General features: G+C 46.1%; 1 protein-coding gene across 1 annotated transcript in view; it reads left to right on the top strand.

Moving 5' to 3' along the window:
- Positions 1–4,292: 4,292 nt before the first annotated feature.
- The window catches only part of kcnip4a (potassium voltage-gated channel interacting protein 4a), a gene marked incomplete at both ends in the record, with an annotated part of 306,188 nt that continues 286,666 nt past the window's right edge, over positions 4,293–23,814 (top strand). The window contains one exon of the mRNA XM_084312712.1: positions 4,293–4,392. Coding sequence (XP_084168838.1) covers positions 4,293–4,392 — 100 coding nt within the window. The remainder of the gene's footprint in view (positions 4,393–23,814) is intronic.

The following is a 23,814-nucleotide window of genomic DNA, read 5'->3' as shown; positions in this document are numbered from 1 at the left end:
ACTGTATATTTGTATATATTGTATGTCACAAATGTAACAGTACTGTATATCTGTATGTCATCATGTATGTCATTAATGTCATGATATATATCTGTATATCAGTATGTTGTGTATGTCATAAATGTCATTATGAATTGAAAATGGGGGACCCTGATGTGAACAAGACGAAAGTCTTTCTCTGGTCTGGATCCCCTTAACAATTTTGTGTATTGAGCCGTACTGTATTGTGCCCATTCTTCAATATGTTACAGTTTTCAATCAATCAATCACATCACACAACAGTCTATTCATTAGACTATTGTGTGATGACATTATTCAGTCTCATTCTTAACCATCAAAGTAAATGTTCTTACTCACCTCTGATATATAATGCCATATGTACTTCTTTGCATTTAGCATCTGATCAAATAATACAACAATTTAATTTGAGAAATGAGACTACATTTATGAACTTGAATGAAAATGTATTTGTCTCTGCACTTATAAATCAAAAACTAACAAAACAATCAAATGGAAAATAAATAGTTGTATGGCACTTAACAGCAGCATTTACCTCCATTTACCTCCTTGGCAAATAACCAGCTGTATTTAGTTTTCTAAAAGGTCCACTGACTCGGTCCCCAGCATTGTGGTGGTTGAGCAGCAGCCAGGTCTAGTGGAGACACTGGTCTGGCAGTGGCAGCCACGGTAACACTACTAGCACAAAAGCAGGGCTAACACTTCTAGCACTGTCAACCAGTAGCGCTGCTAGCTGCTGCGCTAACAGCATTAGTCAAAGTCTTTCACTAGTCTTTGGCCTTTTTATAAAGACGAAGCTGTCCAGCCGTGTACAGCCTTGTGGCGGGTTAAGCATTTTTTTTCGGCGGCATGTGGTGTACCGTTTACTTTTTACTTGAGTCGCAGTTGCAGGACACATTGAGTGTCTACATAACGTTAAGCTGGCTGCTTCTTCTTTACCAAATTGGTTGGAGTAGCGTTAGACACGCTCATGGGCGACACATAGCGGCTTGGAGGTGAAACGCAGCCTATTCCACAACATTAATTACTCGGTTATTTTAAAAACTGAAAAGACAAATATTATCTATTAACAATTTATTTAGGTAACATAAATAATACAAATTCGTACATTGAAAAAAAATATATATAAAAAAATATATATTATATAAATTTTTTGTAGCTTCCTTACCTGTAAACCTTCTGGTACAGTAGCTTCCTTACCTGTAAACCTTCTGGTACAGTAGCTTCCTTACCTGTAAACCTTCTGGTACAGTAGCTTCCTTACCTGTAAACCTTCTGGTAGCTTCCTTGCCTGTAAACCTTCTGGTAGCTTCCTTACCTGTAACCTTTCTAGTAGCTTCCTTGCCTGTAAACCTTCTTGTAGCTTCCTTGCCTGTAAACCTTCTGGTAGCTTCCTTGCCTGTAAACCTTCTTGTAGCTTCCTTGCCTGTAAACCTTCTGGTAGCTTCCTTGCCTGTAAACCTTCTGGTAGCTTCCTTGCCTGTAAACCTTCTGGTAGCTTCCTTACCTGTAACCTTTCTAGTAGCTTCCTTGCCTGTAAACCTTCTTGTAGCTTCCTTGCCTGTAAACCTTCTGGTAGCTTCCTTGCCTGTAAACCTTCTGGTAGCTTCCTTGCCTGCACCTTCTGGTAGCTTCCTTGCCTGCACCTTCTAGTAGCTTCCTTACCTGTAAACCTTCTGGTAGCTTCCTTGCCTGTAAACCTTCTGGTAGCTTCCTTGCCTGTAAACCTTCTGGTAGCTTCCTTGCCTGTAAACCTTCTGGTAGCTTCCTTGCCTGTAACCTTTCTGGTAGCTTCCTTACCTGTAAACCTTCTGGTAGCTTCCTTACCTGTAAACCTTCTGGTAGCTTCCTTGCCTGTAACCTTTCTGGTAGCTTCCTTACCTGTAAACCTTCTGGTAGCTTTCTTACCTGTAACCTTTCTGGTAGCTTCCTTACCTGTAAACCTTCTGGTAGCTTCCTTACCTGTAAACCTTCTGGTAGCTTCCTTACCTGTAAACCTTCTGGTAGCTTCCTTACCTGTAAACCTTCTGGTAGCTTCCTTACCTGTAAACCTTCTGGTAGCTTCCTTACCTGTAACCTTTCTGGTAGCTTCCTTGCCTGCACCTTCTGGTAGCTTCCTTACCTGTAACCTTTCTGGTAGCTTCCTTGCCTGTAAACCTTCTGGTAGCTTCCTCGCTTCAGACAGTGTTCCAAGGACCCCATTTTCTCCTGGGGACAGTGAATTATGAAAATATACCTTAGGATTTGTTTACTTCCCCCGACTCTACTAAACTACACAAGTTGCACAGCTTTTCTTCGGGATATCCAGCCTCTGTGTCAGGGGAGAGTGAACAAGAGGGCCCTGCAAAGTGTCCCTAAAGGCATTCAGCCAACAGTAGGTTGGTACAAGGACAATCTTCTGTCACTCTGCTGTTGTTAAACATTGTGGGAAGTGGAGAACTGGACCAAGGACGGTCTGGGCCACCTGTGGAGTAGGGATGTGCATCTCCTCACTGAGGCCGATGCGATGCGCATCTCGATACGGTGCCAACGATACGATACATTAACGATACATTTGAAGCACCGGGCGATGCGATGCGATACGATTCACCCCCTGTTGAGATACGATACGATTCGATACGATTTGATTCAACATAATGCGATTTGGGGCGATACGATGCGATTCAACACAATGCAAAATAATGATAACATTTTATGGTATGACAGAGGATTTGGTTGTATTCCTTATATGCAGCTTATATTATTATTAAAAATAAAATAATCTACTGTAAGACAATTTATATAAAAACTCTTGGGTGCCTAAGAAGACTTTTGCATAAACTGTCTTTTCTATCCACTTTAGCTAAACACACACACACAATGTATATACACACTACTGTGAGACAATAATAATCATACACAAAGGGATAATGGCTTATAGCAGACTTAATGATTTATTTATATAAACGTTATTTATATTGTAAAGTTTGGCCACTTTAAATCATTGAACAGAGAGAGAGAGAGAGAGAGAGAGAGAGAGAGAGAGAGAGAGAGAGCCCCTCCCCGTCTGAGTTGCCGTCGACAGTTGATGATGTCACACACACTAGACTAGGATGTCCTTGTCCACACGTCAACAACACATGGAGCCTGCCTGGATGCCCGATGCATGAAGCGAATATAATTAAGAAACTAATTGCCAATAAATGTGAAGTTATCTTTGAACCCCTGTTGTCAAGCGTCTTCAATATACCCCCCCCCCCTCCTCACTAATGGAACTGGTGTTGCAGAGTCACGTTAGTTAGTTAGACACTAGTTTAGCGTTAGCCATGTTGATAAATTCTATTCATGTCTCCTCGACTTCCACTGTTTGTTGATAACTGTGACGCGGCTCTCGCCTTCTGTAGTAGCGAAGCAATAGTATCTGCTGTGTGTGTGCAGTCACAGTGCACTGCTGACAGAAGTGGATGAGAGGAAATTATATGAATGCATCGGTTTTTGACCGATGCAAAGACGCTACAACAAGATGCATCGCGAGTTCAGCCTGAAATTTTGCCGATGCGGACATATTCCACCGGTGCACTCGCATCGTGAACGTGTATGCCGGCGCACCGATGCAAATCGATGAATCGTCACATCACTACTGTGGCGCAGAGCCGTTGTCTGTACCCCCCCCCCCCCCCCCCCCAGCAGCAGCAGGTGGTGATCTGTCTCCTGTTCTAAGCATCCTGTCAATCACTTCTCCCCTGTGTCTCTTGTTCTTTTTTCCTATCATCTCATCACAGTCATCCCTCTTGGCACTTCATCTCCCCAACCCCCTTTGTCACACACACACACACACACACACACACACACACACACACACACACACACACACACACACACACACACACACACACACACACACACACACACACACACACACACACACACACACACCACACACACACACACTCTGTGTGTCTCTCTCTCTCTCTCTCTCTCTCTCTCTCTCTCTCTCTCTCTCTCCCTCTCTCTCTCTATCGCTCTCTCTCTCTCTGTCTCTCTCTCTCTCTCTCTCTCTCTCTCTCTCTCTCTCTCTCTCTCTCTCTCTCTATCGCTCTCTCTCTCTCTCTCCTCTCTCTCTCCTCTCTCTCTCTCTCTCTCTCTCTCTCTCTCTCTCTCTCTCTCTCTCTCTCTCTCTCTCTCTCTCTCTTAAATGATACTGATGTAGACAGTATAGAGCACAGTGAGCTCTGTGTGTGTGTATGTGTGTGCGGGGGCCATGGACAGCCCATGACCCGTCCGACATGTTCACCATGAACTTGGAGGGGCTAGAGATGATCGCCCTGCTGGTGGTGGCGTTCCTCGTTGTCAAGGCTCTGGACCAGTTTGGATTGTTAGAAGACGGCTACGATGGTAAGAACGGAGTAACAACTCTTTGATTTGCCCACCGTGTGCTTTTTTTCAACTTGGAGAGCATATCGTCTAGCTGTGGTTCTCAAACTATGGGTTGCGACCCAAATTGGGGTCGCGGGTAGGTGACAGTGGTGTAAAAAGAAAAATACTTAAAAAAATTTGTTTTTACTGTTCTGGCAACATATTTTGGCTAAACATGCCTCGTTTTATAAATGTGTATTGATAACATAGTGCTGTAATTACATTTTCTAATAAATATGCATGATCAAGTTCAACAACGTATGCTTTTATTTTGATATTCCTTAATTCCACGTTGAAATTCCACGATACATTAAGTGTGGGGTCCCCAAAAAGAATTCCTAAATAAAATGGGGTCACGGTATGAAAATGTTTGAGAACCATATGGTCTAGTTTCTACCTACACTGACTACGCAAGACACTAATACATATTATGTGAATCCTTGGTTTTTCCCTCTGGCATCTGGAGCGAGAGTTGTTGACATGTTGGCTGCTTTGCCAGGGGACACTTACATTTTACATGAACGTTTTTGTCATTTAGCTGACACTTTTATCCAAAGCGATAAAAGGCAACAGGTCAGCAGGAAGGGTACAACTCTTTCAGCTGAGTAACAATGTTCGTCAAACAGTGTTGAAACTTGGGTGCTACAGTCTTGAGTGCATAGTAGTAAAGACATATTAGCATAATAGGTAGTAATATAGGCAAGGAAGATTATTTAGTGGCTGGTAATTTAGTAGTAAAAGACTACGAAGGTTAGTGTTTAAAAAAAAGAAAGTCGGGTTCCGGCTGTCCTGACTGATGGTTTCAGCTGTCCTGACTGTGATGGTTTCAGCTGTCTGTCCTGACTGTGATGGTTTCGGCTGTCCTGACTGTGATGGTTTCAGCTGTCCTGACTGTGATGGTTTCAGCTGTCTGTCCTGACTGTGATGGTTTCAGCTGTCTGTCCTGACTGTGATGGTTTCAGCTGTCTGTCCTGACTGTGATGGTTTCGGCTGTCCTGACTGTGATGGTTTCGGCTGTCCTGACTGTGATGATTTTGGCTGTCCTGACTGTGATGGTTTCAGCTGTCTGTCCTGACTGTGATGGTTTCAGCTGTCTGTCCTGACTGTGGTGGTTTCAGCTGTCTGTCCTGACTGTGATGGTTTCAGCTGTCTGTCCTGACTGTGATGGTTTCAGCTGTCTGTCCTGACTGTGATGGTTTCGGCTGTCCTGACTGTGATGGTTTCAGCTGTCTGTCCTGACTGTGGTGGTTTCAGCTGTCCTGACTGTGATGGTTTCAGCTGTCCTGACTGTGATGGTTTCAGCTCTCTGTCCTGACTGTGGTAGTTTCAGCTGTCTGTCCTGACTGTGGTGGTTTCAGCTGTCCTGACTGATGGTTTCAGCTGTCTGTCCTGACTGTGGTGGTTTCAGCTGTCCTGACTGTGATGGTTTCAGCTGTCTGTCCTGACTGTGGTAGTTTCAGCTGTCCTGACTGATGGTTTCAGCTGTCTGTCCTGACTGTGGCAGTTTCAGCTGTCCTGACTGTGATGGTTTCAGCTGTCTGTCCTGACTGTGATGGTTTCAGCTGTCCTGACTGTGATGGTTTCAGCTGTCCTGACTGTGATGGTTTCGGCTGTCCTGACTGTGATGGTTTCGGCTGTCCTGACTGTGATGGTTTCAGCTGCCCTGACTGTGATGGTTTAGGCAGTCCTGACTGATGGTTTCGGCTGTCCTGACTCTGATGGTTTCAGCTGTCCTGACTGTGGTGGTTTCAGCTGTCCTGACTGTGATGGTTTCAGCTGTCCTGACTGTGATGGTTTCAGCTGTCCTGACTGTGATGGTTTCGGCTGTCCTGACTGATGGTTTCGGCTGTCCTGACTGTGATGGTTTCAGATGTCTGTCCTGACTGTGGTGGTTTCTGCTGTCCTGACTGTGATGGTTTCGGCTGTCCTGACTGTGATGGTTTCAGCTGGCCTGACTGTGGTGGTTTCGGCTGTCCTGACTGTGATGGTTTTGGCTGTCCTGACTGTGATGGTTTCAGCTGTCCTGACTGTGATGGTTTCGGCTGTCCTGACTGTGATGGTTTCAGCTGTCCTAACTGGTGGAAAGTTTGTTCCACCATTGTGGAGCGAGTACCGAGACTTATATATAGTGATCAAAACACAGCAGCCTCTGTGTGTTTTCCATCAACTGTTGCAAGTCCAGAAGGAGAATACTGTTCTTAATAATTTTGCGCTTTACGTCCCTGGTGTCATTCAGGCCTCGACACACTGCCTGGGAGGAGTGGGAATCAAACCAGGAACCTTTTCGACTACCAGACGACCACTCTACCTCCTGAGCCACTGGTGCCCCAGTAAAACATATACATTACAGTAAAACACTGAGCCTTAAAACAACTTGAAAATTTTACTTTGATTGACTTAATTGTCAAATCTCCGAAAAGAGCTTGGTGGTGGTGTTGTTGTAGTTGTTGTTTTTAGGTCTAGACCAGCACCGTCAGCCTTGACTTCATTATGTAACAAGCAGTAATTTGCTCAAATAGGCTCCCTGCAAACAGTTTGCAACCACTAAAATGGATGTTTGGAACTTTGTGGCAACTTGTCATTATTACCTTTTCTTCACTCAAGTTCTCAACATCAATGTTCTTCATCGAATCACATTCAACAAAACCTGTCAATCCAACTTTAAAATACACAAATATCATATTTACAAAAGCACACCAAATCCCAAAGCCATTTCTTGTTATGCATTCAAAGTGACAAGAAAAAGGCAAGTGGCATCTTGAGAGCTCACAGTAAGTCCCAGCGTGAGCGTCATGTTCTTACAGAGAGTAGATTTTCAGTCACAATGAGATTATATAATTTAAATATTTAAATAATACATTTAAATGATTAAATGAATAAATAATACGAATATTACATTTTACATAAACACTGCTACTAATTATTAGCCTAAGATTAAATAAGATAAGATGTTCCTTTATTAATCCCCTTGGGGAAATCCAGGGGTCATAGCAGCACATGGAAGTGGAGGGGAAGTACAGGCAAGGTAATAGAAATGACAATACAAATATGAATCGTTAAAGTTATGCAAGTGAAACTTATTGCAAAAGGAACTGAAGCTCCCGGACCAAATTCCCATTGGAGATTTTAAACGTATTATACGCAATATTGAAAGGGCATTCATGGGGGCCTGTTCTTGTTCTTGCTCTTAATTTAATTTATCTAGATTTTAGCTTCTCTTAGACTTTTAGTTGTGTTACTCTTCTTGTTTTATGTATTTATTATGTTTGTTTGGTGGATCAGGTCTCTCATGCGCACTCTCATGTCTCAATGAGAGTTTTTACCTGTATAAATAAAGGTTTGAAATGAAAATAGTAGTGCAGGATTCTTATTTTCCACTTTGTCAAGGGCCTGTGTTTTGTCCCCCTACGCACCATTCTCCAGTCAACCTCCTGTCTGTTGTTGTTGCTATGCAACAGCAGCTTGGGGGAAACATTCACTCCCGGGTACATTGTTCACGCTTAATTTAGTGCCGAAAACGGATCGGAAAGCGGCAAATTAAACATAATCAAGGGTAATTTTCTTCCGTGCATCCAAATGCCAAATAGCTGCTGTGTGACTTTTTGTACCAATAACAAAATCAAAACTCAAGTTTTATATAATACCAGTTGAGGCATCACGGAGGAAAAAGTGGCTGGCGGCTATCAAGAGGGCACACGTAGACGCAGACGGGAGAGTCGATCAAAGCAGACACTGGTCCCCCAAGTCAAATCATACGTATATCTGCTCTACCCATTTCATAACAGGTGAGAATAAGGAACACATATATATAACTTAAATTAATTATTGGCTGTGAAGCTGTAAACAGCAGATACATGTTAGCTGCTAGCTACTTTGCCATATAGTCCATTCTCAGTGTATGTGCACTGGAGGCTTCAAGTAGCCTACATGCCTTTTTCATGTTTATATGTTACTACTATTTAAAAACGGAGCTCATTTTTGCTCGTACACACCTGTTGGTTGTCCCCTAAACTAAGATGGCGGCGGTCTTGTGACGTCAGAGTGTCTTTGAGAATGGGAGACAGTTGTGCTATAAGCTCTGTGGTTGGCGGTGAATTTGGCGCAACCTCTAATTTGCACAGACTCACCTACAGTGTGCAAAATATCAAGATTTTGTGATGGATCATGGTCTATCTGAGTTTGGTTTTTAGTTTATTCCTGTGTGCTTTGGATGCATTTTTTGTTTTCTCTGGTGAGCTGTCAATCACCAGGCACCAGTTATATATCATACTGGTCATGGCGTCTCGCTCCTGCCATTATGAGATAACTCATATCTCCTAGCACCTACTGTGCTCATGAACAAACAATTTGCACCCATGCACCTGACCAGGCCACGCCCCAGCGTCCTCCTATAAGATGCCGGACATGATCACACTCTACCTTCTTCTTTTTTGTTTCCAACATGGACGCTACAGTGCACTCCATGAACTAGTTGTTATGAAATGCAGAGAGAAATTATACAATGTTGGGTTTTGACCGGGGATTCACCAGCCCCTGGAATCTTCTCTTCAGCCCCTGGCACATCCTAACAGCGCATCGGGCCTGTCCTGGGGTTTCCTCGTCTCGTGACAGTGGATCGAGGGACGTCGCGCGGCGGCTAGCTGTCGGGCTAGGTCGCGCACAGGTAGGGCCTGCGCTGCCAGGCATTAATGCTATGATTTGTGATACTGCTCATTGTCCCGTGTAACAGCCGATTTATATATTGGCGCGAGGGGCAGGATATCTGGGTAAACATGGTCGTCATGACTCTGAGTTGGATGTTTTCCCAACTATCCTAGTGTGCGCGGCTAATGCTAATGCTACAATGCTGGGTCTCCATTCTTGTTCCCCGCCGAGGGCTGTCTTTACTAAAAGATCTTCCCTCCTCTTAACCATTCATGCTGACGGTCAATCGGTGTCTAATGTTGGGGGTTTTGACGGGGGCTTGTTTACCATTTTCATGGGTGGATGGGCTGAGGCCTAGGGCTGGTGTGCTTTTTGTGAATCTATGAATTGTGTGCGGGACTGGTGTTTTTCTCTGGTCTGCATCCCCTTAACATTTGTGTGTATGGGCTAGCCCATTCTGCAGTGTGTTAGTGGAGTTTCCGTTCATTTATTCATTTACCCCTTCATGGGTGCACACCACAGTGGAGGTTGCTGCATCCCTACTAGTGAGGCAGTGCTTCACTAGTAGTAGTCTTTTGTCTGCAGCCACCACTGGTGCTCCGTGCTTGTGAAGCAGGTGGCATCAGTCCTTTGCCTCTGACATGGTGGAACGGTGTCCCGCCCGGCTGATGCCATGAGACGAGTCGGCCCGGCAGGTGGCCGGTGGGCTGTTAAAGCCTATACCGCCGCGGTATAGAATTAGCAGCGACTAGCAACATTGTTCGAATTGCTGTTTTTTCTGTCAAAATGGTGTCGGGTGGTGGGGCCTTAGGGCCAACCGACGTCGAAACATCGCATGAGGTTTTGAGGTTATTAGCTTTTGACCTAGCCGCAAGCTATAACCGCAGGGAGGTCTAGGATGCTGTCAACGCTTGTTTACAGACATCTTTGGTTGGATCAGTCTCCCAATGAGGAGGAGAGAAGGGTTTTCCCTCCTCAGGGCTCCCCTCTCCGCAGATGGACTTTGTCTTTCCGCAGGAGCGCAGGCGGTATTTCACCTAGGCCCCACACCGCCTCACACCACGCAGCCAGAGGTGAGGACGCGGCCCAGCAGCTGTGGCGAGGCCCTCAACCAGCGGCCATGTTTCCCCCGCCTGAGGTACCCTGGACACAAAGGAAAAAGGTGATCGCAAGGCCGAAAGCCTTGGCGGCCGAGGGATCGGCTACATTAGATGAGCACGCCCTAAAAATCCGTCGCTGTCTAGCTGTGTCTAGCTCGCTCACCGGTCACTCCCTCCCCCAACACCAGCGGGATAAGGGCTCTGATTTGTTTCCTTTGGCTGCGGGCCGCGTGCCTTCAATGAAGCGCAAGCGGCCCCACGTTTCGCTTCTCATGGGGACAGGGGCTGACACCCAGTTCCTGGCTAGGCCTGGGTCTGTCCGTGAGAATGTTGTGCTGTCAAGCGGCTCCCACGCCACACGTTCTGCGTCTGTGTTTGGTGAACCTGGTGTTGTGTCTGTCAACAACAAAGGTTGTCAGCGGGGGAGCTCGAGGCCCTTGGGGTCGCAGTGCGAGTTCCCCCAGCCCCGCCCTCGCCAGGCCGGGTATTGCGTTAGTGCCTCCCACGGCCGGAAGACTGGCGGTGGTCAGGCAGGCCAGCGTGCTTTGGGTGGTAGTAATATCACTGCAGGACTATGGTGTGTAGGAATCGACCCTATCGGGCAGTGTGGGGACCTCACGTCTTGCATGTCCAGCTGTAGAACAGTTCCTCAGCAATCCATGCCGGGGAGGTGTTCAGTGGGGGAGCTTTTGTCACCCAGTGTGATGTCAGCTTCCCCCGTATCAAACCGGCCCTTTCTGTCGGGGTCCCCCCTTGGGTGCGATTGCCTCATTGGTAGTGTCAGGGTGCGATATCCCAGCTCCACGAGATGCCCTGCTTGCGCGTTTGGCGAGTCCAGGGTTGGCAACGCACAGCGGGTGGGACCGGGCAGCCTATCTACGGTTTCTGGCGGACCAGCGCCAAGTGGCGGCAGGGCTGCGTTCTTTCCCCACTACTGTTCTCCCTGTACACCAACAGCTGTGCCTCTCTACACCCCTCGGTCAAACTTCTGAAATTTGCTGACGACACCACCCTGGTGGGTCTCATCTCCAGGGGGGACGAGTCGGCCTATAGGAGGGAGATCGAGAGGCTGCAGAGCTGGTGCAGCTGCAACAACCTGGAGCTCAATGCTCAAAAGACAGTGGAGATGATAGTGGACTTCAGGAAGAAAGCAGCCCTGCCCCCTCCCATCATACTGGGAGGCACTCAGGTGACCTCCGTGGAGTCCTCGGCATGACCATCTCCCGGGATTTGAAGTGGGAGCTCAACATCACAGGCCTGCTCAAGAAGGATGTTCTTCCTCCGGCAGTTGAAGAAATATAAACTGCCGAGGACCATGATGGCCCAATTCTACACGGCCATCATTGAGTCCATCCTCACCCACTCCATCATCTCCTGGTTCCCCGCTGCAGCGGCAAAAGATCTTGCCAAGCTGCAGCGGGTGATTCGCTCCGCGGAGAGGGTGATCGGCTGTCCCCTGCCCTCCCTCAGGTCCCTGCACGACTCCAGGGCGCTGAAGAGGGCGAGGAAGATCATGGCCGACCCATCCCACCCCGGTCACAGCCTCTTCACCCTGGTCCCCTCTGGGAGAAGGCTGAGGATCCCAAAGGCTGTGAAAGCTCGACACAGACTGAGCTTCTTCCCCTCAGCCGCCAGGCTGATCAATGCCTCAGGTCCCCCCTCCCCCTCGGTACCCCCCCCCCTCTGCCCCCAAGTGACACTGGCACAATGACACTGACTGCACTGCACTAGTCCGTACAGGATCCCTGCACTCTTCACTTTATATATATATGTATTTATTGATTAATCCCCCACTGCACTGTTTTGTTTCTTGTCTGTGTTGGTGTTGTTTTCTGTGAAAAAAGAAAGGAAATGCATACACTGTATTGCTGCAACAATTACCAATGTGTTTTACACAAATGGCTAAATAAAGGAATCTGAATCTGAATCTGAATCTGAATATGGCTACAGCAGTGCCATATGTCGAGGTGGATGGAGAGAACGCTGAGGCGGGGACTTGTGTTTACACAACCCCACCCGTTTTCAGGTTTGGTACAGACCCTATTGTAGGGGTCAACAGCAGTGACAGCTCAGGCCGACGAGATCCAATCTCTGTGGGCAAAGCAAGCCATCGTCGTTGTCCCAAAGGAGGACGCGATGCGTGGCGTTTTTCCTCCCGGTATTCTCTGGTGCCCGAGAATTCGGGGGGGGGGGGTGTCAGACCCATACTGGACCTGTCCCATGGAAGGTTCAGAATGTTGACCATCTCCCACCTGTTGGACACTGTCAGGTGAGGGCCTGGTTCTCCTCCATAGACCTGTAATAATAATAATAATACATCTATTTTATATAGCGCTTTTCCAGGTGCTCAAAGACGCTTTACATGGGCAGGAGAGACAAACTATGGCAAAACAAAAAACAGAACAAAACAGAACAAAATAATACATGACAAAATAAAATAAAATAAAACCGACAGAATTAGAGGTCAAAAGCAAGATTGAAAAGGTGAGTTTTGAGGGCTGATTTAAAAGATGTCAGGGTGTTTGCATCATGGATATGGCTGGGGAGGGCATTCCAGAGGGAGGGGGCAGCAGCAGCAAAGGCCCTGTCGCCCCAGGTCCGGAGCTTGGTCGTGGGAGGTGTTAGGAGGTTGGCATCTGCAGACCTAAGGCGACGGGTGGGCGTGTGACGGTGGAGGAGGTCGGACAGGTAGGGAGGGGCAAGGTTGTTGAGGGCTTTAAATGTGATGAGTAGTAGTTTAAAATGTATCCTGTATTTGATTGGAAGCCAGTGGAGGTCGTTGAGGACAGGGGTGATGTGATCAGATCGACGGGTGGAGGTGAGCATGCGGGCAGCAGAGTTTTGGACATATTGGAGTTTATTGAGAATAGTGTTTGGTGAGCCGTAGAGGATGCTGTTGCAGTAATCTAGTCTTGATGATATGAATGCATGAACCAGTGTTTCAGCAGCGGAGAGTGATAGGGAGGGGCGAAGACGAGCAATGTTCCGGAGGTGATAGAAGGCCGATTTGGTTATGTGGTTCACATGGGGGAGGAAAGAAAGGGTGGAGTCCAGGATGATGCCAAGGTTATGGACGTGAGTGGAGGGGGTGACAATGGTACCATAAATATTTAGGGTGAAATCCTGGGTGTGGCTGGTGAGGGATTTTGGACCGATAATGATGATTTCTGATTTATTGCAGTTTAATTTGAGAAAGTTATTTTGCATCCATGTTTTGATGTCTGTGAGGCAGGTGCTGAGGGTGGAGAGAGTGGCTGGAGTGATAGTCTTGGTGGAGAGGTAGAGCTGAGTGTCGTCTGCATAACAGTGAAAACGCAGGCCATGTTGGCGGAGAATCAGACCAAGTGGAAGGATGTAGAGGATGAAGAGCAGGGGACCAAGTACTGAGCCTTGGGGGACACCATGAGTGATGGGGCAGTGGGGGATTTGCAGTTGTTGATAGAGATGAATTGTTGCCTGTGTGAGAGGTATGATTGGAGCAAGGTGAGGGGGATTCCGGAGATGCCAACGGAGGACTGGAGACGAGTGATGAGGATGGGGTGACTGATGGTGTCAAAAGCAGCGCTGAGGTCTAGGAGAATGAGGATGGAGAGGGAACCAGAGTCGGCAGAGAGGAGTATGTCGTTGGTGACCTTTAGAAGAGCAGTTTCGGTGCTGTGTTTGGTGCGGAATCCGGATTGAAATGTATCATAAAGGTTATTGTTGTCGAGGTAGGATTTTAATTGGGAGGCAATGGCTCGCTCAATAATTTTTGAGAGGAAGGGGAGGTTGGAAATGGGGCGGAAATTATCAAGGGTTTCAGGGTTGAGACCGGGTTTTTTTAGTAAGGGGGTGACAGAAGCAATTTTGAGGGCGGGGGGAAATAGGCCAGTGGTCAGAGAGGAGTTTACGATGGAGGTGATTAGGGGAGAAAGGGCAGGGAGACAAGCCTTGACTAGGATGGAGGGGATAGGGTCCAGGATGCAGGTTGAAGTTTTCATTGTAGAGAGAATGAAGCATAGGTCCGATGCGGTGATTTCAGTGAAGGATGTAAAAGGGGGGTTGGGCGGTGGAGGGGGGGTTGAATCCGGAGGGGAGATAGTGTTGGCGGAGGCAATTGTTAGTTGGGTGTGGATTTTGTCAATTTTTGTTTGGAGATGTGACAGATAGGAGACACATTTACTGACAGTGAAGGAACAGGAGATTGTGTCAGAGGGTTTAAGAAGTGTGTTGATGGTGGAAAACAGAGTCCTGGGGTTGTTGCTGCCAGACTGTATGATAGCGGAGTAGTGGGAGGAGCGTGCAGAGTTGAGGGCGTCTTTGTAGAGCTGTTGATGTTGTCTGTAGGCCTCTTTATGGACAGTGAGACCGGTTTTATTGGATAGCCGTTCGAGCCGTATTCGCATCCCGATCTTCCATCCTAGGGCTTACCTACGTTTCCTTTGCATGGCTTAGCGTACGAGTACCAGAGTTGCCATTCGGCTACTCTCTGGCTCCCCGCATCTTCACCAAGTGCGTGGAAACCGTGCTGGGGCCTCTGCGTCGTCGGGGGTTCCGAATTGTATTCTGCCCTGGACGACGTTCTGGTCCTTGGCCGGTCAGGGTAGATCGCCAGGTCTCATACCAGGCAGGTGGTGTCTCACCAGCCTGGGTTTTGCTGTAGACTGGAAGTAGAGTTCTCCTCTTCCCAGTCAACGGGTGGAGTACTTGGGCTTTTTCTAAGCTCAAGGTCTATATGGGCATCCCTCTCAGAGCGGCGGCGAGTGGTTGGGTTCTCTGCGCGCTCGGGAGGTTCCGTCCTAGGACGGTTACGGCGCTGTCCATGATGCGCCTGCTGCTGGAGTCCCTCTTGACCTCCTCTTCATGAGGAGGATGCAGAGGTGGTTTTTTCCAGTATGGAAATGGACCCGGTGTGAGACATATGGAAGCGGCTGGAAGGTTCCCATGTCAGTACTGGGGGACCTCGTCTTCTGGGGAGGGTCTGGTGCCCTCACCTGCGGGGTCCCCGTGGGCAGCAGGCTGTCACACGTCACGGTCTTCACCGACGCCTCCCTCATGGGATGGGGGGGGGACGTGTCGGGCCAACGCAGTAGGGGGCAGCTGCCATGCTGCCAGGTCTGCGCTACATTCAATGTGTTGGAATTGAAGGCAGTCCTTCTGGTCCTCAAATGGCTCGACCACCTTGTGGTGGGCAAGCATGTTTTGGTCAGGACGGACAACACAACGTCAGCGTCGTATATTGTCAGACAGGGTGGAGTGCGCTCCCCCCAACTGCACCGGGCGGTGGTCGGGCTCTGGCTATGGGCTTCTCCATCTGCTCTGCCTGAGGGCTCTCCACATCCCCGGCAGGGTGAATGTGGGTGCAGGTGTGATGTTGCAGGGCGGTCCTCACCCTGACGAGTGGGAATTAAGTCCAGACATAGTCGGGCAGGTCTGGGACCGATTCCGTGGCCGTCCAGGATCTGTGGAACGTTCCTGCTTGGCGCTCTGCGTCTCAAGCCTGTGGAACGTTCTCTGTCTCCGGGTGGGACCTCCAACTGGTCCTGGGCCTGTTGTCGGAGGCCCCGTTTGAGCCTCTTGAGCAGGTGCCATTGGATCTGCTGTCTTGAAGACCGCGTTCTTTTTGGCCATCACCTCCGCTAGGCGCATGGGTGAGCTGTGTGCTCTCTCGGTGCGGCCTGAGTGCCTGTCTATTCGGCCGATATCGGTGCGACTCTGAGGCCTAATCCAGTCTTCGTGCCAAAGATTATCCGGAGCTCTTTCGCTCCAGGGATATTGTGGTTCAGGCGTTTGTCCGCCTCCTCATGCTAGTGAGTTGGAGGCGGGACTTCACCTGTCGTGTCCTGTCCGTTCACTGGGGGTTTACCTCAGGACTCGGGCTCTCAGGGCTTCCGTCCAACTGTTTGTTTGTTACGGTGGCCCTTGCGCGGGTGAGGCGCTGTCCAAGCAGCACTTGTCACATTGGTTGTGCGGGGGCGTTGCCTTTTTCTGCACGTTGGCTGGACAGGTCCCCCCTCGGGCTGCTGCCCTGTTAGGGGGGGCCTCGGTGGATGACATCTGTGCTGCGGCCTCCTGGTCCTCCCCGGGTCCCTTCGTTAAGTTTTACCTCATGGACATGACTGGGGGTTCTGTCTCCCAGGCGGTTCTGAGGTCTGGGACCTCCCCTGCGTCCCGCCAGTTGGTGGGCTAGCAGGGGTGTGTGGGTGTGTGCCACGGGGTGCTGTGTCACACGTGGTCCTGCCTGTACTGTGCGTTTTTAGGGGTCCCTGGTTCCCTCTTTTTCACACTTTGGTGGAGTTGACTGCCTCCCCCCCTTCGTTAGGATGGGCGGGTGGACGGGACTCCCCTCCTCCCTGGTAGTGGGGCTTACGGGCCCTCAGGGGGTACACTTGTGGGGTCACGCGTCTGCTCTGCCCCATATCTCATAATGGCGCGATGACCAGTATGATATATAACGAAAGGTTATCCTATAACCTAGTTATATGAATACTGGCAGAGCGTCTCGCTCTCAGCGCCCTGAGGTCCCTTGGTTGGGTTTTCAATGTTGGAAACTTTTTTTTCCGAGGAAGGTAGAGTGTGACCATGTCCGGCGTCTTATAGGAGGACGCTGGGGCGTGGCCTGGTCAGGTGCATGGGTGCAAATTGTTTGTTCATGAGCACAGTAGGTGCTAGGAGATAAGAGTTATCTCATAATGGCAGGAGCGAGACGCTCTGCCAGTATTCATATAACTAGGTTATAGGTCAGGATAACCTTTCATTAATTGCCATGTGGCATGGCAGGTGTGTGAGCTTGATTGCCACCTGATTGATGCCAGGTGTGCAGTGCCTTTAAGTAGGCTTGGTTTCCTGTGTTCAGATGTTTGTTCATTTCATGTTTTCCCCTCAGTGGTAGAGGAGTGTCCCAAGTACATGTTTCTAGGGTTTTCTCTTTCTGTAGTTCATTTGGTTTCTTGTTTGTTTTCAACTGCTAGACTCCCTGAGCAATATGTGCATGCAGAGTTTGGGGAAAGTGTGGTGTACTGCAGTGTAAAGTGCAGTGGTCTATACTATTCCATCCATTTAAGTTTTCAGTTTTAGACACACCCCCTCTCGAATGTTCCGATGTCAGAGAGGGCTTAATGCAGTCTGAGCTGTAACCCTGCATCCTACTGCTGTGTGTGTGAGGTAGGTAATACAGCAAATATGTGCACAAAATATACCCATAGCACTTTAAAGTTCAGTGTGAATTGCTTTTTAAAGCTAACTTAAGAGTGGTAGTAAACTTAAAAAGTGTGTTTAGCATTGGCCTATATTCTATGATTACAGAATGCCAAGTTCAGAAAGGAATCGGAAGAATATTAAAAAAGCAGCTGAAAAATGAAAAAAATCTTTGAAGAATCTGGTCCCAAAGGGAGGATACAGGTCTAAGTCCTCACTGTTAGCTACCTGTAAAGCTTGTCACACAGAGCCATAGTTTGGATTATAACATGCCTCATTTGCATATATAAACATACAATTCTGAAAACTTGCAATATATTTTTTCTTAGTTTATATGTACATAACAAACTGGGATAGTTTCATAGTGATATCTATTCAAATATGTATTTGGCCTATTCACCTGGGGTGTCTCGCCTTAAACATTTAAATCAGGGGTCTCAAACTCGCGGCCCGCGGGCCAATTGCGGCCCGCTGGATGATATTTTGCGGCCCCCTACCTGACATCAAAGTTTACTGTTAGTGCGGCCCATGCGCAACTGTTTGCCGCGCCGTTGTGCGAGTTGGATGTTTTATTTATTTTATCACTTGTAGGCTACCATAGCGCAGGCTCATGACAGCAACGTTACGTTAGTGACTTGGTTGAAACGTGATTCCGGAGTGATACCAAGTGCGTGGAAGGAAAATATATCCAGTGCGTATGGCAGGCATCCTCAAAATTCTCCACTGTCTGGCTACTCTGGTCCAATCACATTCAGCGTCCCGTCAGCGTTCCCCCCCCCCCCCCACCCACAGTGCAGGGTAGGGCGGGTCTTCACGAAATGCGTGTTGTCTTTCAGCGGGTCCGAGTCAGAGCGAGTTGACAGGGTAGTCTAATCTGCAGGTACTGTAGTTTAGGGTGACCATATTTTGATTTCCAAAAAAGAGGACATGCTGGCCCCAGCCTCGAGATACTTAATGATACTTTGCACAATCGAAGCGGGCATGGCCACCTTCATTTCACTATGTCTTGTGTACTGTATACTGTATGTGATGAATAAACCTCTTGAATATTAAATCTCTACTCAAAGTTTACTCAAAGATGCCTTTATTGTTTTAACATATGCTTGGAAACATGCACCCAGAAAAGCGGCAATTTTTTTTTATACTTGAACTTGAGGACTGCATACTTTTTTTGCAAAGCTTATCTTTATACATTATGCTTATAGCACATGCATAAGCCTGGTCTCTTTTGAAAGATAACATTCTGAAGTTACTAATGCAAAAAAGGAAAATCACTTTTAGTGCTAATGAAATAGAGTAGCATATAGGTCTGAACTTGAGTTGAATGTGAACTTGTGTACTCACATTCTTCTGCAGTGGTTGCAATATCCCAAATTTAACCACATAACATGCGCCCAGAAAAGTGGCAATTTTTTTTACTTGAACTTGAGGACTACATACTTTTTTTGCAAAGCTTATCTTTATACTTTATGCTTATAGCACATGCATAAGCCTGGTCTCTTTTGAAAGATAACATTCTGAAGTTCCGTACACAATAAAAAAAATCATTTTTAGTGCTAATGAGTAACATAGGACTGAACATGAGTTGAACTTGTGTACTCACTTTTTTGTGTAGTATAGTTGCAATATTCCAAAATAATATATATATTTTTTGTATAAGCTGGAAAACACCGCAAATCCATAGCCTGAAGGGACATGGGCCTGAAGGGACATTAACGTGTGTTGTCGGGCCTTACAAATACATTTGATTTTGATTTGATTATCAATAAGGTAGGATATCTGGAACACACAAACACACTATTTTTTTAATCACATGCCATGAAACTCTGGGACCTGGCTGAATTTAAGACTGCACAAATCATGTTTAAAGCACGAAACAATTAACTCCCGGGTAACATCCAAAAATTCTGTTATAGAGAGGGGGGTTACAATTTAGAGGAGAGTCTAAATTGTTCATTCAACAATGTATGTATATTTCAGTTTGTGGAGTGAATATGAGTTGCATAAGATAATAGAGTGTGAAGGTATACTGAATACTGTCTATCTGTATGTCATAATATTATGTTATGATGAATTGAAAATGGGGGACCCTGATGTAAACAAGACACAAGTCTTTCTCTGGTCTGCATCCCCTTAACAATTGTGTGTATTGAGCCGTACTGTATTGTACCCATTCTGCAATCTGTTAATAAAGTTTTCAATCAATCAATCAATCAATCAATCAATCAATCAAGGGGGTAGGAATACATACGTTTTACACTTCATTCTATACTCCTGCTTGTTTGTTTTTTAATCTGTTTATTACTTGTTTTTTATTATTATTTATTTTCAATTTATGTTCGAAATAAATAAACGCATTCATTCAAGATATTGTGTGAGCAAAAGTATAGTTAATTTACTCCCTCGAGTCTGGCCCCGCGCGGATCTCGCAGCTGTGCCCGCACAGTGCAATACTCCAATTCAGCCATTGGGTGGGTGGCGCTGCTGAGCGGCCCTCACAGCGCGGCCGTCAGCACGCGGCCCTGAGAGCGCCGCTGGCTCTGCGGCTCTGCAGCTGCATCCTTCTCCGGGAGTCCGGGGTGATAATCTGGCGCGCCATGTAAAAAGTCGCACGCCTGACATATCGGCATGTAACTCGAGAACCGAGGCACGGATTTTGGCGATTCAGATGGCATTCGAACGGCAACGAATATCGCTTTAATTCGGTAATGTATATGTTCTGCGAAAAATGCAGTCCCGAGCCTTCAGATGCTCGCAAAGGGCCGTGAAACTGAAAAACAATGAAACCCCGGGCATTTCCATGAATTTATAACCCCCCCCCCCCCGGGCGCCCCGAACAGGGCGTGAAAAGAGGACATGTCCGGGCAAAAGAGGACGTTTGGTCACCCTACACTGTAGCTAGTAACCTCGTTCCCAGTTTTATCCCGTGAGATAAATGTAGCTAGTAGCCTAGTTTTGCCAGCAGGCAGTTAGTAGAAAAATGTGGTATGTTCAAAGCAAGTAAAAGAAAAGTCGACAGTGAAAATCGCTGCAATTCAAAGGTGCATGGACTGAAAAATATGCGTGCATCCTCCCAGCACCAAACCAATGTGCCTAATATGCCAAGAAACGGTAGCTCTTGTGAAGAGTGGCAATTTGAAACGCCACTACGAAACAAAACACAGTTATTTTGATGCAGCCTTTCCTCAAAATTCTGTGCTAAGAACCACAAAAATAAATGGAATGAAATCATATCAAGCTGCAAGCAGAATTATTGCTAACCTGTTCCACACGATGTGAAAATCCGCATAAAATATATACCTAGGTAAATGGAATATTGCTCCACTTCTACAAGGGCTATTTGCATATTCTTGGTATCTAGGTACATATATGGCAGTGGCGGCTGGCCGATAGGGGCGCTAGAGCGCCGCCCTCCCTGGTTAAAAGAAGAAGAAGATTTTTAATTTTTTTTCTTCTTTTTTGGGCCCTATAAATAAAATAAACATGTTTAAAATGAATAATATTTACTCATTTTAAGTATGTTTGTGTTTCTAATGCACAATATAACGTTAATATATCAAATATAAATAATTGTTTTCATTAACAGGAAGTGACTCCTTTCCGTAGCCGCATTTCTCTCGGGCTAGACGCAATAGGCGTCTATTCTTTCCGTAGCCGCATTTCTCTCGGGCTAGACGCAATAGCGCTTACAGTGGGCGTGCACTGGTTTCATCCAGTGGCGTCCTTTCAGTAAAAGACAAGGTATGGCGAGGAGGAGGGGGGGGGGGGTGATTCCTCCCCTTGGTGAATTCTTTTGTCAAATCAGTTGTGCAATAGTCACTTTTGGTGAGTTGTTTCTATACAATTCAGTTATATGACATTTAGGTATGACACAGGACTACACAAGCATTTTTAGTATAGAAATGTGTCAACAGACTAAAGCAGGGAACCACAATATTTTGCATACGAATTATGCAGAATGTAATATCATAACTGTCTATTACTTTTCTTGCAATTGAGCCAATTTTCCTTAGGTACGGTTTTGAGGTGTGTGTTCAACATAATGTAGTATCAAAAACACATTCACAAAAAGTATGGGTTACTGAATGCTGAACTGCACTATTATAATAACTAAGCCAGACCTTACCTGTGTCCCTGTATCACTTGTCTCTGCTGCCCTTTGATAAAAAAACGTCCCTATGTCCATTTTCAGTGGTCACAGTAAAAGTCACCTAGTAAAAGTGAGATAATTGACTATATCAAAACATGCTAGGGCTGTACCGAATAGTTCGAAGCTTCGTTCATAATGTTGACATTCGAATTCTAAATCAACATAAAAAATTAAAAAAAAAAAAAAAAAATTAAAAAAAATTACATTTTTATTTGCCAAGGTATGGCGAGTGCCATACCTTGCCATACCAAATGGACGCCCCTGGTTTCATCACTGTATCCGTCGCAGCCAATCAGTGCGTAATATGAAGTATTATGATGGAAGCCGGGCGCTTTTCCAAGCGATCTATTATCATCTAAGCAAGCAGCGTCGAGACTTTCCGTAGCCGCATTTTTCGGAGACGCTCTCTGATTGGCCGATGCCAGTCTTTTCCGTAGCCCCATTTCTCGGAGACGCTCTCTCTGATTGGCCGACGTCAGTTTCTGGTTAGGAAGTTAGTTAATTAGTTACTCGATGCTGTTGTGTTGTGATGCAGTCACTCTGGACAGTGGATCAGTCTGGGACTGGGACAGTGGACATTATACACTTTATCAAGCCCTCCGGCTGGACCACATTTCAACTAAACACAGTGAGTTAATGAGTTAATGCTGTCTCTCTCTGTCTCTCTCTCTCGCTCTCTCTCTGTCTCTCTCTCTCTCTCGCTCTCTCTCTCTGTCTCTCTCTCTCTTTCTCGCTATCTGTCTCTCTCTCTCTCTCTCTCTCTCTCTCTCTCAACACAGCGTGTTCATTTCGCTGTGGGTATTGCCTAATGGCTGAATGATAGGCCTATATATATGTGTTCATTATTGGATTGATGATCATACGTGTACTAGTGTAGTATGAATCAATTAACTCGACTTAACGTTGGTAACGTTATGAGTCAGTATTCGCTTGGTCAGCTTGGTCAGATGCCCGCGACCACCCAAATGTAGTTCACACCGGCCGCCAATGATATATGGACCTCAGGGAATGTATTCACAGTGTCAGAAATATTGTGTCTATTACTAGGCATGCTTAAATTGTGATGAAACAAAGGAGAATATGAATTATGATTTTTCTTTGCATCTTTGACAGTGAATAACATGATAATAATGACCAAACTTAAAAACCTGCCACTGACCTCGTTCAGTACCCTCTTGAGATCATGTGTACAAAAAAATCGAAGGAAATTAATAAAGGGAAGATGATAAAACCGAAGGTTCTGTAGATACAGTACTGAATTATCCCATCCGGACCAATGCAATTTGAAATATTATTATAGAATATAGATTAGATGCTTATACATTACCTTATTATAGCCAATTCGCACATTTATATATATATATATATACATATATTATCTTTCAAATGCCTGTTCAATTTGGATTTAGTATCACCAGGCGTGCATAAGAACAGATAATGATATCTACTGTAATCTACTGTACTTTTTTATTTTCCCCACAGTGCAACCGTTTTGAAACAAATTTCAGATCTAATTGTTCCTACATGCTAACAATAGGGAGGAGAAACTAACTGCGTTTCAATATTTGTCAAAAACTTTACCTTTTGTGGCTTATTATCGCGAATAATAACATTATGTTATTGACATAATTCATAATTCAACTCTGAACTTTGAACCCCCATAGAACTTGCCAGGAAGTGTAGTTCGGAAAAAACGCTGGTCGACAGCTATGCATGTCCTCTACGAAATGGCCGCAAAAAGACTACAATTCCCATGGTTAAAAATTTTCATTTTCGTTTCAAGCTTGGAATGGACGATCTAAAATCGAAAACTTAAAACTATCTTTTAACACATTTAACTAACCTATTGCTAAACTAACGTATTGATGATAATATACATTCTACATGCTTTTGTGACATGTTAGTGATGTTAATACTTGAAAACGTTTGATTTTAAAATCGCTAATTTTTTGCATCACTCTGAAAAATATGGATCTATGATCATAATGTCATTTAGGGGTCGGTACCGACCCTGGGGGGTGCAACACTATGTCACAACAAGAAAAAGCAACCAAGTCCTCACTCAGTGGCATGGGTGTTCGGTGTTGGCTAAACACAAGAAGCCATTATCTGATGCATAAATAATAAAATAATGTATGACTGAAGTGATGGAGACCATGTTTGAAGGCAAACAAAAGCAAATCCTCCTCAGATAGCACAGCAACCAGAATAACTGAAATACTGGCTGATGATTTGATTAAACAGCTTTGTGCTAAAAAATGCACAGTGCATTTCCATAGCTGTGGTTGAGTCCACTGACACCACTGAGAATGCTCAGTTGCTGGTGTTTGT

This window comes from Notolepis coatsorum, assembly GCF_963971535.1.
Source record: "Notolepis coatsorum genome assembly, chromosome: 4".
NCBI classification, from domain to species: Eukaryota; Metazoa; Chordata; class Actinopteri; order Aulopiformes; family Paralepididae; genus Notolepis; species Notolepis coatsorum.
The sequence above is the reverse complement of the archived record's forward strand: the minus strand, read 5'-3'. Positions and strand labels throughout refer to the sequence as shown.